At 40.3% G+C, this 12,707-nt stretch overlaps 1 protein-coding gene across 3 annotated transcripts in view; it reads left to right on the forward strand.

Annotated features, from left to right (window-relative positions):
• Window positions 1–12,707, forward strand: part of ADAMTSL1 (ADAMTS like 1) — a 375,877-nt gene that overhangs the window by 328,123 nt on the left and 35,047 nt on the right. For all 3 annotated transcript variants that reach the window (XM_017806263.1, XM_017806264.1, XM_017806265.1), the window contains 4 exons: window positions 1,488–1,667; window positions 3,160–3,313; window positions 4,540–5,680; window positions 11,188–11,315. In XM_017806263.1, coding sequence (XP_017661752.1) covers window positions 1,488–1,667; window positions 3,160–3,313; window positions 4,540–5,680; window positions 11,188–11,315 — 1,603 coding nt within the window. The remainder of the gene's footprint in view (window positions 1–1,487; window positions 1,668–3,159; window positions 3,314–4,539; window positions 5,681–11,187; window positions 11,316–12,707) is intronic.

Genomic DNA, 12,707 nt, shown 5'->3' on the forward strand with positions numbered 1-12,707 from the left:
CCTGTTCTAGAAGGCACACATCCTACCTTTCAAATTTTGGGAAGGAGGAGGAACCTTCCTCCTGATACATGCAGTGACCAGCTTCCAGCCTTCACCTTTAACAGACCCATGACTAACATTCCATTGACTAATTACCCTGTAGGGTTCTAAATCCACCTGCTTCTCCACTGCAAATGAGGTTCAAGACTCCCCAGAGTCTTGAGACTGTAGCATCTCTGAATGTAATCAGTCTCTCTCTTGCTTATTTGCTCCAATACTACAAAGCCTGTTCACTTCCTCCTGTAGCTCCTTCACCTGGTGACACAGCTCTTCAACCACAGCACACCTTCTGCAAAATAACTGTTTGTCTGCCCCAGCCTCATGAAGAGGCATCAGGCACTCCTGGCATCTGTGACCTGGAGGGTTGCATCTACCTCAGCAGGTCTGGCTGGCAGGAGAGCTCTGACACAGCTGATTTAGTGACTCTTGCAGCTACAGGGCATTGAGCTCTATGGCATGTCAACACCATAAGTGAGGAAGATAAAAGACTTACACTAGTAAAACTTAGGCTTTCTGCCTCTATTGGCTGCCCCTGGGTATTCAGGCTAGACTAAAGTTCATGCAGCTCTCTATATAAGAGAGAAGTGTCTTTCTGACTGCAAGATTTTCTAAAACACTCCTTTTAAACTGTTTAAGTTTTAATACTTCTTCATGTGGTTGTCCACTTGTCATGCATAATTGCCATGTTGCAAGCTATACACAACTCCTAGTCATGTTAGTGTAGTGCAGTAGTGCAAGCTCCCCCTTTCTTTTTCTAGGAGAAGGGAGAAAAAATGTTGAACTGGCTGGACTGAGCAGAACTGGGAGCCTGTTAGCAGCCTCAGGAAAGAGATCCTCAGGAAAAAGGACTGAGCAACAAACTTTGCAAAAAACAATCAGAAAAGCTACTAAATTTATTTATTAAAAATTTCCTGCCCTGCTTGAGTAGAAAATGGACACAGAGAGGTATATTTATATTAAAGAGAGAGAAGAGGTGTATTCTCTGGATATTAATCATCCCAGCTTATTCATGTACTTCTGGGTGAGACTTTTCCACTCTCTGACACTCTTAGTATTACAGTCAGAGCTCAGATGGAGATATTAGCATGTAGATCCTCACATCACATGCGAATGTCTCATTTTCCAGTCGATGGTTACAGGAAAGGACAAATTTTCCACCTCTATACTGCAATGCTGACCCATTGTTTCCATGTCTTTTGTACAAAATAGAACATTTCAGAAATACTAAAGCAGTTTTTCTAAATATTAGCAAAATAAACTGCTTCCACTTTCCAAAATATTTTTCACATTTTAAAAAGCAGTATACTTTGATGTCTCTCGGATTTTTGTTTTATGTTTTCTATTTGACCAAAACCAAGTGTTGATTTCTACCCAAATTCAAAAGTAATTTTTGCTACAAGTTGCCATGCTGCAAGTGTGATGTGAAGTGGCTCATTCTTTTCTCACAGTGTTCACAGACATGCGGCGGTGGTGTCCAGAAGCGAGATACACTTTGTAAGCAGCGCCTGGCAGATGGGAGCTTATTAATGCTGCCAGAAACCTTCTGCTCCATGCCAAGGACAGTTACCCAACAAGCCTGCAAAAATGAGGATTGTCCCAATGAGTGGCTGCTCTCTGACTGGACTCAGGTATGCTATTCATATGCGTGAGTATTGTACAGTTCTTGGAGGTGAAGTTCCTAAGTAATTTGGGATAGAGGAGCCAAATGAGGTCAGATGGCACAAAGCATGTTATGTCCATTTTTGTCCTGTAATCTGTCCTTGTTGGGGTTGTAATCACTAGCTCCATGATCTTCTGTGGTGATTGCCTCCACAGATGTGCTTTAGCTATCCAGCCACACTATTAAGACCTCCCTTCTGGTGTGAAAAAAAGCCATGCTCAACACAATAAATCCCTGTCTCTGTCGATGCCTATGCTTAGGTTCATCCAAGGCATCAGTGAAGAGTAATCTTTATTATCCCAGGCTAAATGCTTTTTGTTCCCAAAGCCTTCAGTTTAAGAATGGCAAAACAAACTCACTTTACTGAATTCTCTTGCACTTCCCCAGGCTCCCTTTCAGGCCCTGTATGGTTTAAGAATATTTCTCTTTATATTTATGACAGTATAACTAAAAATATAATTTGACTTCATAATGCCAGCAAGCACGAAAATCATTCCACATCTTGCAGTCTCTGCCACCACTCTTCTAGTTCTCTTTCATGGAAGAGAGTGGAAATTGTCCTAACTGTAAGAGAAATGCCAGACACCTCATAGAGGTGTCCCACCCGCTCTCTTCTTATGGTGATCTCTCTTGACCTTTTACTTAAATTACTGAATGTTTTCCTAAAGTCTTCTGCTAGGAGACGTATAGCCATTCTGACAGTGAAGATGGTAATTACAGGGGTCTACCCATTTTCCAACCCGTTTTACAGGCTGCTGCCTGGGTCTCAGTGCAAAGGCACTGCTGCATTTTCACTTTCTTTGATGCTGTATACATAAATATGAAATACAATAGCCATGATGAAGTCCATTGAACAATGCCCAACTGTGCATCAAGTACCATGGTCTGGTATTAGAGGGTTTATACTTCTCTGTGTAAGCCATGTTGTAACTACTGGGCTGAGATAATTAATTGGTTACTGAAACGCTCATCTCTTTATTATTTCTAACAGATTTGCAACAGCAAAGCTCAAAGATTAAGCTTAGGCCAGATTTTAGCAGATGAGAATGCAACTGTGAACTGCAACTCAGTGAGTCTGCACTTGGGTACAAAAAGATGCTTTTTCAGTCAGCAGACAGAGACAGGTAGAAACAAAGTGCAAAGACTAGCTTTGATCTGTAGCATAGTACCATTAAAACAAGGGGCGTCATCTGACAGAAAAAATTGCTAAAGGAAGCATGTGAAGAATCAAGGCCTTACAGGACAGAAAATAGCTGATATTTCATCTCCCTACTGTGTCTGCACGGTTTTTAGCTGCATGATCAGATGCTGCTCTGCTTTATTCTACTGCAGCATTTTGAAAACTGTAGCTGTTCTGCACTATGGTATGAGTATGCAATGTGGATATGGGAGATGAGGAGGTTGTGTGTGACAAGGAGCACTCTTTTCCTTTTTCCTAATGTTTCTCATCCTGTTCCTAGTGTTCAGTGAGCTGTGGAGAAGGCACACAGAGTCGAAATGCCATTTGCAGAAAGACACTGAAATCCGGGGGATTTGTTATCATCAATTCCTCACTCTGCCTGCCTTTGCCATTGTCATCCTTGATCAGGCCCTGTACACTAGGCCCCTGTGCAAGTAAGTGGAAAAGATGCTTGGCAGTGTCAGTCTTTCACTAAGAAATCCATGCTATTACCTGCTCTATAACCTTCTTTAGCACTAGTGTTAGTCTTCTGGAGTAGGTTTTTCTGTCTGTGAACAAGGCAAACCAGTGGAGGAGAGCTACAGATTCTACTATTAGAGCTGGATGTGAGTAAATGTGCTGGAAAGGAACTACCAGTTTCTGGCAGAACTGACTCAAAATTCTGACCCAAATCTAGATCTAAATCTCACAGCTGGACTGTAGAGCCTCAGAGATACAGCACAGCATTCTGAGGGCAGGTGCAAATAAACTCTGCTAGAACAGCTGGAAGGAAAGTGGCTGGTGAGGGATTTTGCTGTAGATCATTTAAAAACATATTATTTCATTATGTCACTAAGAACCCTCTATGACCTGGGGTTTCTAACGAACCATGCAACACAAGTTAGATGTTGGTATTTTGTGAATTTGTTGTTGCCCTTCACAAGACCAGTAGTCCCCCTGTATGCTCTTCCCTAGTTTGCAGTAAGCCGCCTGGATATGTGAAAGTTAGTTTAGTTTCATCTTGACTCTGAAACTGCTAAATGTTACGTATGTAGGGAGGAAAGAAGATCAGACATTTAGAGCCAATGCTTGAACCAAATGTTGCGTGGTATTTACTAAAAATATACCTATGCAGATTTATTTTGTGCTTCACAATAAAGATCCCTTATGTAGAGATCTGGAACCTGGAAGGACACACTGAACTAGTGCACTTTAAAAACATTTACCATGTTTTTAAGCCTGGTCCAGAGAGTTTTGTTCTGTTCACCATTACTCCTTGAGGCAGCAAGACTTTCAATCTTCCTTACCATTGTGAGCTGTAAGATCATGTTGCCTTTGAAGGTTTGGATGGTAAACACTTATCTATTCAGTGCAGTTTTTAAGCAACAGTCTTCATTTAAGTGCTTTAACAAGAACTACATTTCCATTTAAGTTTTCTCTCTCCCATAAAGCTTTTGTCCCTGGCTCTTTGATTTCTGTATATAATCTGGGCAGGGCTACTTTTGTGTTCCTAAAGTGTGCCTTGTTATTCCTCTTATTTTGATTGTTCTAATCTAATGTCCAGCAGCTAGTGGCCAGTTTTTCCCATTACTGTTTAATGGGTCAAATGCTGCCAGCAGCAGTGTAAACTGCTTGTTTTGTTTAATGGTATCACATACTAATAATATTAATGATATTTCAGGGCACAACAGGCCAGCTCATAATCAAAGCCCCCATATTATGGCTGTAAAGAAAGTTTACATCCAGACAAGGAAGCAGAAGAAACTACACTTTATTGTGGGTGGGTATGCCTACCTGCTGCCCAAAACTTCTGTTGTTCTCCGATGCCCTGTAAGGAGGTTCAGAAAATCAATGATTACTTGGGAGAAGGATGACAAGAGGCTCATCAGCTCAGCTCACATCACCGTTGCACCCTATGGGTACATGAAAATCCATCGCTTGAAGCCTTCAGACTCTGGGACATACACCTGCACAGCAGGGCCAGCCCGGGAGAATTTCATAATTAAACTAATTGGAAGCAACAAGAAGATAATTGCTGGGCAGCCAACTGGTATTAGGGAGGAAGAGGCCATGAGAAAGGCCAGTTTAAATGAAGCCTTGAGAACAGAAGAGAAACATCTCAATGGGATTTTCTTCAATAGTAGCAATGCTGAAAAGCAAGGGCACCTTGCTAACCCCAGCAGATGGTATGACAATATTGTCTCAAGGCTGCTACAGCACAGGGGCTGGCCAGGGGAAAATCTGGAGTCCTGGGAAGCCCAGGAGTCCATGGAGAGAAATGCATCCTCAGAAGAGGACCAGAGCCGGGACCATAGCCTGCCATTTACTATGATTACAGAGCAGAAACGCTTGGATGATATCATAAGGAATTTGTCTCAACAGCCAGAGGAGCTTAAAGATATGTACACTGAGCAGCTTGTTGTGCAGCTGGCTCACGAGGTTTTTAAGAGCCACTTGGAGCACCAGGAATTTGTCCTCAAAGCATCAAGGCGAAATGTGGATTCAGTCTCAGTGGAGTACCCTTTCCACAGACAAGTTTCTGGATTTACCAGTTCCCTGAGGACATCATCTGCTGAAATGTTTCTTCCCACTTCTGTAGACCTGGCTAATGGCTTGCACAGACCTCATCAAAAGCCTGCCATTCTCCGGAAGATTTCAGCAGCACAACAGCTTTCTGCTTCAGAGGTTGTTACCCACCTGGGACAGACGGTGGTTCTGGCAAGTGGCACACTGAGTGTGCTGCTTCACTGTGAAGCAGTGGGAAATCCAAAGCCCACCATCAGCTGGGCTAAGAACGGAGAGGAGGTGAAATACAATGATAGGTAAAACAAAACCCATTATTTAATTTTTAAGAAAATAATTGATATTTTGACTGTTTGGTTTCCATGTTTTACTGCCTGTCAGTCCCATGGACAAAACCAAATTTTGCTGTAGTCTGACTTCATAGCAGAAAGAAGGGCAAATGCATGCGAAGTGGTAAACAGGGCACTGTAACTCTTCAGGAAGGTGTGGATACTGGGTCAGACTGGTGTGACAAACAGGAACTTCTGACTGAGTAAACAAAGAGAAGGAATTGTAAAGTACTAAAACAGGTAAGTGCCTCATGCAGTGAACAGAGCCCTCCATGTCTGGAGACTGGGAGCCTTGTTTTATTTTCCCATCTAAAGGTAGAGATTTTTGCTATGAAGATTGGTATTCATATGTAATACCAATATGAAAGATATTTGTTGAACATGAAAGATACAAAAATTAGTTGTTGCTTATTACTAGTATCCTGTGTTGGAGATAAAAATTGCATTTCTCACAGTGCTCCAACAGGGTCTGTCTGCCATGGTTGTGGTAGCAGAAGACAGAGGAAGTAAGGCCTCTGGCTTCCAAACATACATCCATGCATAAAACTGCCCCAGGATAAACCTCACGGGGCATTACCATCACCATTGGCATGTTCTGATGGAGTGTGCAAACTGTGGAACCATACTTCATGGCTGTTTCCAGCTCTGCTGTCATCTCAACACACTGATCTTTTAGCATTAGTCTTCTGATGTGCATGGGTGAATCCTCATCTGTTTAAACTCCAGAGTTCTGGACTCAGGTGTAGCCAGAGAACTTGAGTAACAGAACACTTTTATCTGTGTACCACAGAAAGTATACTGTTTTTCTTTCAGGTACCCTTTGCTTTCCTATCACTCCACATTATTAATTTGTGTGCAAGAGCACACAAAAAGACATTATTTTCAGTGCTTGTTATATGCCTAACTGTGTTGATAACAAATTTTTCTTATGTGTATACTTGGAATTTTATATTTTGGTTCTGTTCTGTGAGAAAGTGATATGTAAGAACAGGCAGAGAGTGTAACAGACAGTAATATTGACCAACATGGTACAACAAAGCTGTCCAGGGATCTCATAGGTACTCTTTCTGCACAAGATACTGACCTCAGCTAAGACATCTGCATGTAGTCACTTTTTTACTATGACAACTGAATGACTCCAAAAATAATTGTTTTCTCTAATGATCTGAATTTCCTGATTCTTGCCTCTCCGTCTGAAGGCTAGTAAGTATATTAGATTTTACACACCAAAAAACGGTAACTTTTGAAAGGGGGAGAGGTCACTAAGAACAAGAATGTATCTCTGGTGGAAATCATATGCACTCATAATCAAGACTTGGACCCATAAAATCCCTTCACGTGGTCATATTCCTGTGAAAATATCTTTATGCCACCCCAAAAAAAAAGCTTCAATTTTCACTGCCAGTAGTTATATCCCATTGGAATTGTGACATTAAGGGATTTTTGTTTTCTCTACTTGAAATGACTGTGACTTCTGTGGTATGCATGAAAGGGAAGGCAGGTTACCTAAAGTCCACATGTGCTTGATGCTGGACACTACACTGAAGAGAAAATGGCAAGTTTATTTCATACCATATAAACTGTGATCGTGTTGCAAGAGGTAGATTCATTTAGCTGAAATAAAACAGTCTTATTATTTCTCAAGTTTTAGTTCAAATTTTTTTATATGTAGTTTTACAATTCCTTTTCAACTGGTTTTTTTCCATTCAGTTTGGCTGAAATAGCATTAAATGCTGTGTTCTGTTTCTGAATTGTCAGGCCATTTTGTGCATGCTCAAAATTTCTATCAGAAAGACTCAGAAAAATATAATTTCTTTGCCAGTTAGTAGCATTATTCATTGACAACTCTTCTTTAAATGTTGAGGCAGTTTCCATTTTATGAACTTCCTTCTGTACTCATCATTTATGGTTCCTCAGGTTGGTGAGTGGAGACGAAATGACCGCGCTCTGAGTTTTAGAAGTACTCAGCACCTGTAAGTTTGGAGGTAACAGAAGTTTAGAAATCATGGTGCATAAAAAAGTTGGGCTGTGGATTTTTTGCTGGGTTTTTTAACAGCAGTATTCTCATTTTGGCTGATTGCTCTTGCTGTCAGCCAGTCAGCTGTGTCAAGGAAAGCTGCAGTTTAAGGAGTCTCACAGTGTACTGCTGTAAACTGCAAGGCCGTGTGCATGCAGTGGTGTTTGGTGCCTAAGCTGTCTTTCAGCTCTGCAGTTTGTCTTCTTCGTACTTTGTCAGCCACTGAATGGAGAAGAGTAACCAATTTTCCAGCCCACCTCTATCTTAATGGGGATAAGAAAACTAATATATGTGGACTTTCCCATACCAGTATCAAAGAGAGACACTTTTGCTGAGGAGGGCCAGAGAGTAGTGCTGAAGTTTCTCAGATCATGCCCTACTAAATATACTGAAGTTCCAGAAGTACTTGGTTTGTGTTTTGATTTTTTTAGAGTGTAGGCTGGTTGTTTTAGGTTGGGTGATAGGTATCTATATTGTACATACAAAACACTGAGATAAAGGCACACACTTTATTGCGTTGTGGCCATGGATTTTGTCTAGATCAGCGATGTCCAGTAATGATAATCAAGGTATGGCTCTGTTCCCACTGCCCCATTCCATCAGCTGTTTCATCCATTTAAAAGTACGACTCCTACTATGTAACTCCTCTTGCAAAAATTAATTTCTTTAGGTTTGGTCTCGGTACTATCAAAAAAAAATTTATCACAGGCCCCAAAAAAATGTCGTTTTTCAGTTACTCAGTGGAATGAAAACATATGATACAAAAAGCTGCAGCACTTGAAAATATCTTCAGTTTCAGTAAAAGATTCCTGACTCGTATCTGCATATTCAGCCTGAGTGCATATTTAACGTGAGTGTCCGTATGCTCTCCTAGGGTTAAAATGTCAAGTTAACAGTAGCGTGGGTTCTGAGTGCCATTTCAGAGCCTCATAGTATATGTACCAAGATTCTATGGACTCTGTATATGATGGAAAATATTGTATTTTGAAGAATAATCAGATTTACTTCCTTAGGAATCAGTTTTAAAAGTGAAAAATCTTTGCAGAATTTATGCATGGTTTAGTAAGCCTTCCAAGTATGCTGTGGACAAGAAGCAGAATGTAAATACTAGGTGATACAGAGTTAGGTGTTTGTGAGTTGCTATCTGAATTAGACACTGATACATTTTCTGTAAAATACATTTTTGTCTTGGAGATAATGCAGTGTGGAGTAACTGAGATGAAACTGATTAAACATTAAGCTGTATTATTTTAAGTCCATAAATGAGATTCTGAAGATATGCTGGTGACAGAAAGAATTGCTACAGCTGGTATTTTTTTCACCACTGACAAGCAACTCAATACATAACAAAAATAGCAATCTATGAGCAAATAAGGAAATCAGCCAAAATAATTCTATATAAAGAGGGGTAACAAAAGATCTGCTTCCAAGAAAAGTAGCTATGCCAAATTGTGACACACAAATAACAGAAAGAATTATTGAAAAGAAGAGGATATTAGTTTGCTTCTGGAGAAGTACATTAAAACTTGGGTTTAAAAGATAGGAAGATGGAGCTGTGTTGGCATTTATTTTTTTTAAAAAGGCAAGTATCAGACTGGCATATTCCTATTTCTAAAAATATTTGTGCTGGATCTTGAGGTGACTTAAGCTGACAAAGAGAGACTGACATCAGCAGAGGTGATAACAACAAACAGTTATGCAACGTTGTGTTTTACAAGATGTAATGTTAGGCAAGCTCTTTTCTCAACTTGAAGATGACAGAAACATTTATTAAAATGTTTTTAGGGGGCTTGTAGGCATTAGTTTGATGTAGGACTAGAAGATCGGCCTAAATACTGCATTTGCACACATACAGGCAGAATGTACACAACTTTTAAATGTTACAGACTTGTATAATTTGGGACAACTTCTGCAACTCTAATGGATTTCATGTGCTGATTGAACCAGTCAGTGTTAAACTAAAAAATTTACATGTGAGATACTGATGCATGCTAACACTAGTTTTTTAAGTAGAAAATTTGTTAGCTTTTGTCACTGTTAGAAGTGGCTAACTAGAAATCAGCCCTGTTTATGGCTAAGAGGTTAAGAAAAAGATCCTTGGCAATGGAAGTGGGAAGGGAATTATTTCAACCAATGGTGGTTTTTTGGTTGTGCAAGCATAGATGCAATTTAAAAAGTATTAATGTTTGTTTTGCAAATATGCATTTTTCTAGGCATTTACAAAACTTGGTTAACAATGGGCAGCTCTTTTATTTATATTTTTTTTTATTATTACTCACGAAAGGGTGAAAAAAAATTATTTTAACTCTGGATATTTTTCCTGTAATAGATTTTGATGGGTGGCCCTAATATGGTTTGTTTTAGAGATCTACCACCCCCAGCGCTGTGCAAAATCAGGTATCTGCTGCTTTTTGGTGCATAAGAAAACAGTTTTCATTGTGGGGATGGGAGTGTAAAAAAAATCATCAGTTCCAGGATCTGTGAGCAGACTTTTATTGCATGTGTTTTACATGCATTTCCCACCCCCACTTTCACTCTTGCCATTATCAATCACAACCTCAACTAAGAGTTTACATGCAACAGCTGCTGAAAGTGCTGATGAGAACAATATTATTAGATTTTATCAACAGTTTCAGCTAAAAAAAAAAGAAGTTAAGAGAGGAACAGTAATCATGAAATTCACTGTGCTGAAAATAAGGGTATGTAAGCATTGACAAGAGGACTGAATTCTTGCTGAAACAGGACCTGATGAGTTATACCACTGCAAAACCAGACTGTGAAAAGAAGCAGTTCATAGGAGCTAAGGCCATGTTCATCCCATTTACCCATAGTCAGTACACTGAGATTATGGTAGGCTCCTCTTACTGGCAGAAGAAACAGTTGTTCAGCCCAAGGAGGAGCTGAGTATTTGTCTGCATCTTCACTTATTAGAGAAGCAAAAAGACTGCTGATTTTGTACGAACTGCGCATCAATAAAAGAATTTGGAACCTATTTCAGGCTTTAACACTGAGCCTGTAGTTCCCTTCACTTCTTTCTGCATAGCTTCATCAGGTTTCCTGACTTTTCCGTTGCAATAATTTGGTTTTTCTTTAATATTGCTACTCCTGTGTTGCAGAACTAGAAGACAGCAAGACTAGGGAACTCATTCAACATTGTACAGAAGTGGCACAGCAGAGGAGGAAGTTTTACATACACTGGGCAGATGTCATAATTGCTTGGCAATCTTTCTCTAATACACATATCAGCAGTACAAGAACCAAGAATGAGACTAAAATTTAGTTTAAATAATCACAGCTTACAGTCTCAATGTAAAACTTTAAATTTCTTAATAGATTTTTAAATATCACTTAAAGGCCTGAACTATAAAAAAATTACCTACAACTGAAAAATTCACACTAAATGTGTTCGTGTTCACATGAACTAAGAGACTGTTGCATCTTTCATTCTGTTTTACTGCAGGATACTCCTTCAGCCTGATGACTCCTTGCAGATTCTAGCACCTGTGGAAGCTGATGTGGGTTTCTATGCTTGCAATGCATCCAATGCCTTGGGATCTGACTCTGTCTCCATTGCTGTTACTCTAGCAGGTAATAACCTTTATGATTGCAGGATGGTCCATGTTATTTGTGTGATTCCGGACCGAAGTTGTTTGTGGTGCAACAGATGTCTGATGAAGCTGAGTGTGTAACATGAGTCAGCAGAGGTACGCTGGGGAAAACAGAGGGTGTGAACTCTGGAAAACCCTGAGGCATAGTCCAGCATTCATAGATAGTTTGTGAGGCTTATGAATTTCTGTAAGAAATCAATGCTTTTTCTCACATGACATGTGCTCTTAAGACAGTGCTTATCCTGGTTATTTGCAGCCTATATGGGCAATGCAGTCCCAGCCTCCCAATTCATATGCTTCATTTTAAAGCTACCACTGATCTCTTCAAGTCTAACAGTCTGATTGAAGGACTTACTCAGATGTACATTCAGCAATCTGGAAAACTACTAGAGCTGAAGAGCTAGTTCCTTGCAGGATCAAGCCCTCTATCATATACGAGCATAATTGTGGCTGACACCATTTCAATTGCTAGCAAATAGAAGTTCACAAAAAAATTAATTTCCATATTTCTGTTTTTCTAGTAACAATTGTGTTCTAAAGTAGACTAAATATCCTGTGTTAGTTTAGAATCCATTTCTAAAGAAAACTCAACCATATAAAAGCCAAGGGGAATGGGTGGTAGTGCATGAATCCAGCTTCTTTGGGGTCCGTTGACAGGCAATGCCAGCAGGACTAGCAGGACTAGCAGAAGGGTGGAGAAGCAAACATGAATTAAGAGCTGTCCAGTAAGATAAAGGAACAGAACAAACAGCTAATGACTGTGACAGGGTGTGCTGGTTTAAAGGTAAACCAGCAGGGGAAATGAACTCCACTCAAAAGAGAGATTATAGGTCAGAATAACAATTTAATAAAATAATACAATAAGTACAATTATACGGACAAACAATTGGTTTTAACCCACAAAACCCAAATATATAACCCAGCACCCTGGGGCATGAACAGAGTGGTGTTCTTTGGGCCCCCCCGAGTCCAAAGTAAAAGGAGAGGGAAAAACCTGTTGGTGAGAGTGCTGTTGCAGTCTGGTCAAGAGTGGTGGTTGCAGTCTGGTTGAAAAGTGGTGGTTGCAGTCCAGTCGAGAGTGGTGGTCTGCAGTCTGGTTGAGAGCGGTGGCCTGCAGTCTTCCTCTGGATCCCACGAGTGGTTAAAAAGGTCCCAAGACTCCAAAATTATATATCCTCCAGTTCAGGCAGGAATGCCCAGCACCTCCCTTGGGGCGGGGGTTCCTTAATGGGTGTGAGGACAAGAGCAACTCCTATCTGGCAGGCCTCTTAGCACCTAGTTTATAGCCTGAGGAGTCAGGCTCTATGTGCAGATGGTGTAAATTGATAACAGTTCATTGATAACAGTTTCTGAGAAATGGCATGGAAGGCCA

The sequence above is a fragment of the Lepidothrix coronata genome, unplaced genomic scaffold, assembly GCF_001604755.1.
Source record: "Lepidothrix coronata isolate B3197 unplaced genomic scaffold, Lepidothrix_coronata-1.0 Scaffold14, whole genome shotgun sequence".
Classification (NCBI taxonomy): domain Eukaryota; kingdom Metazoa; phylum Chordata; class Aves; order Passeriformes; family Pipridae; genus Lepidothrix; species Lepidothrix coronata.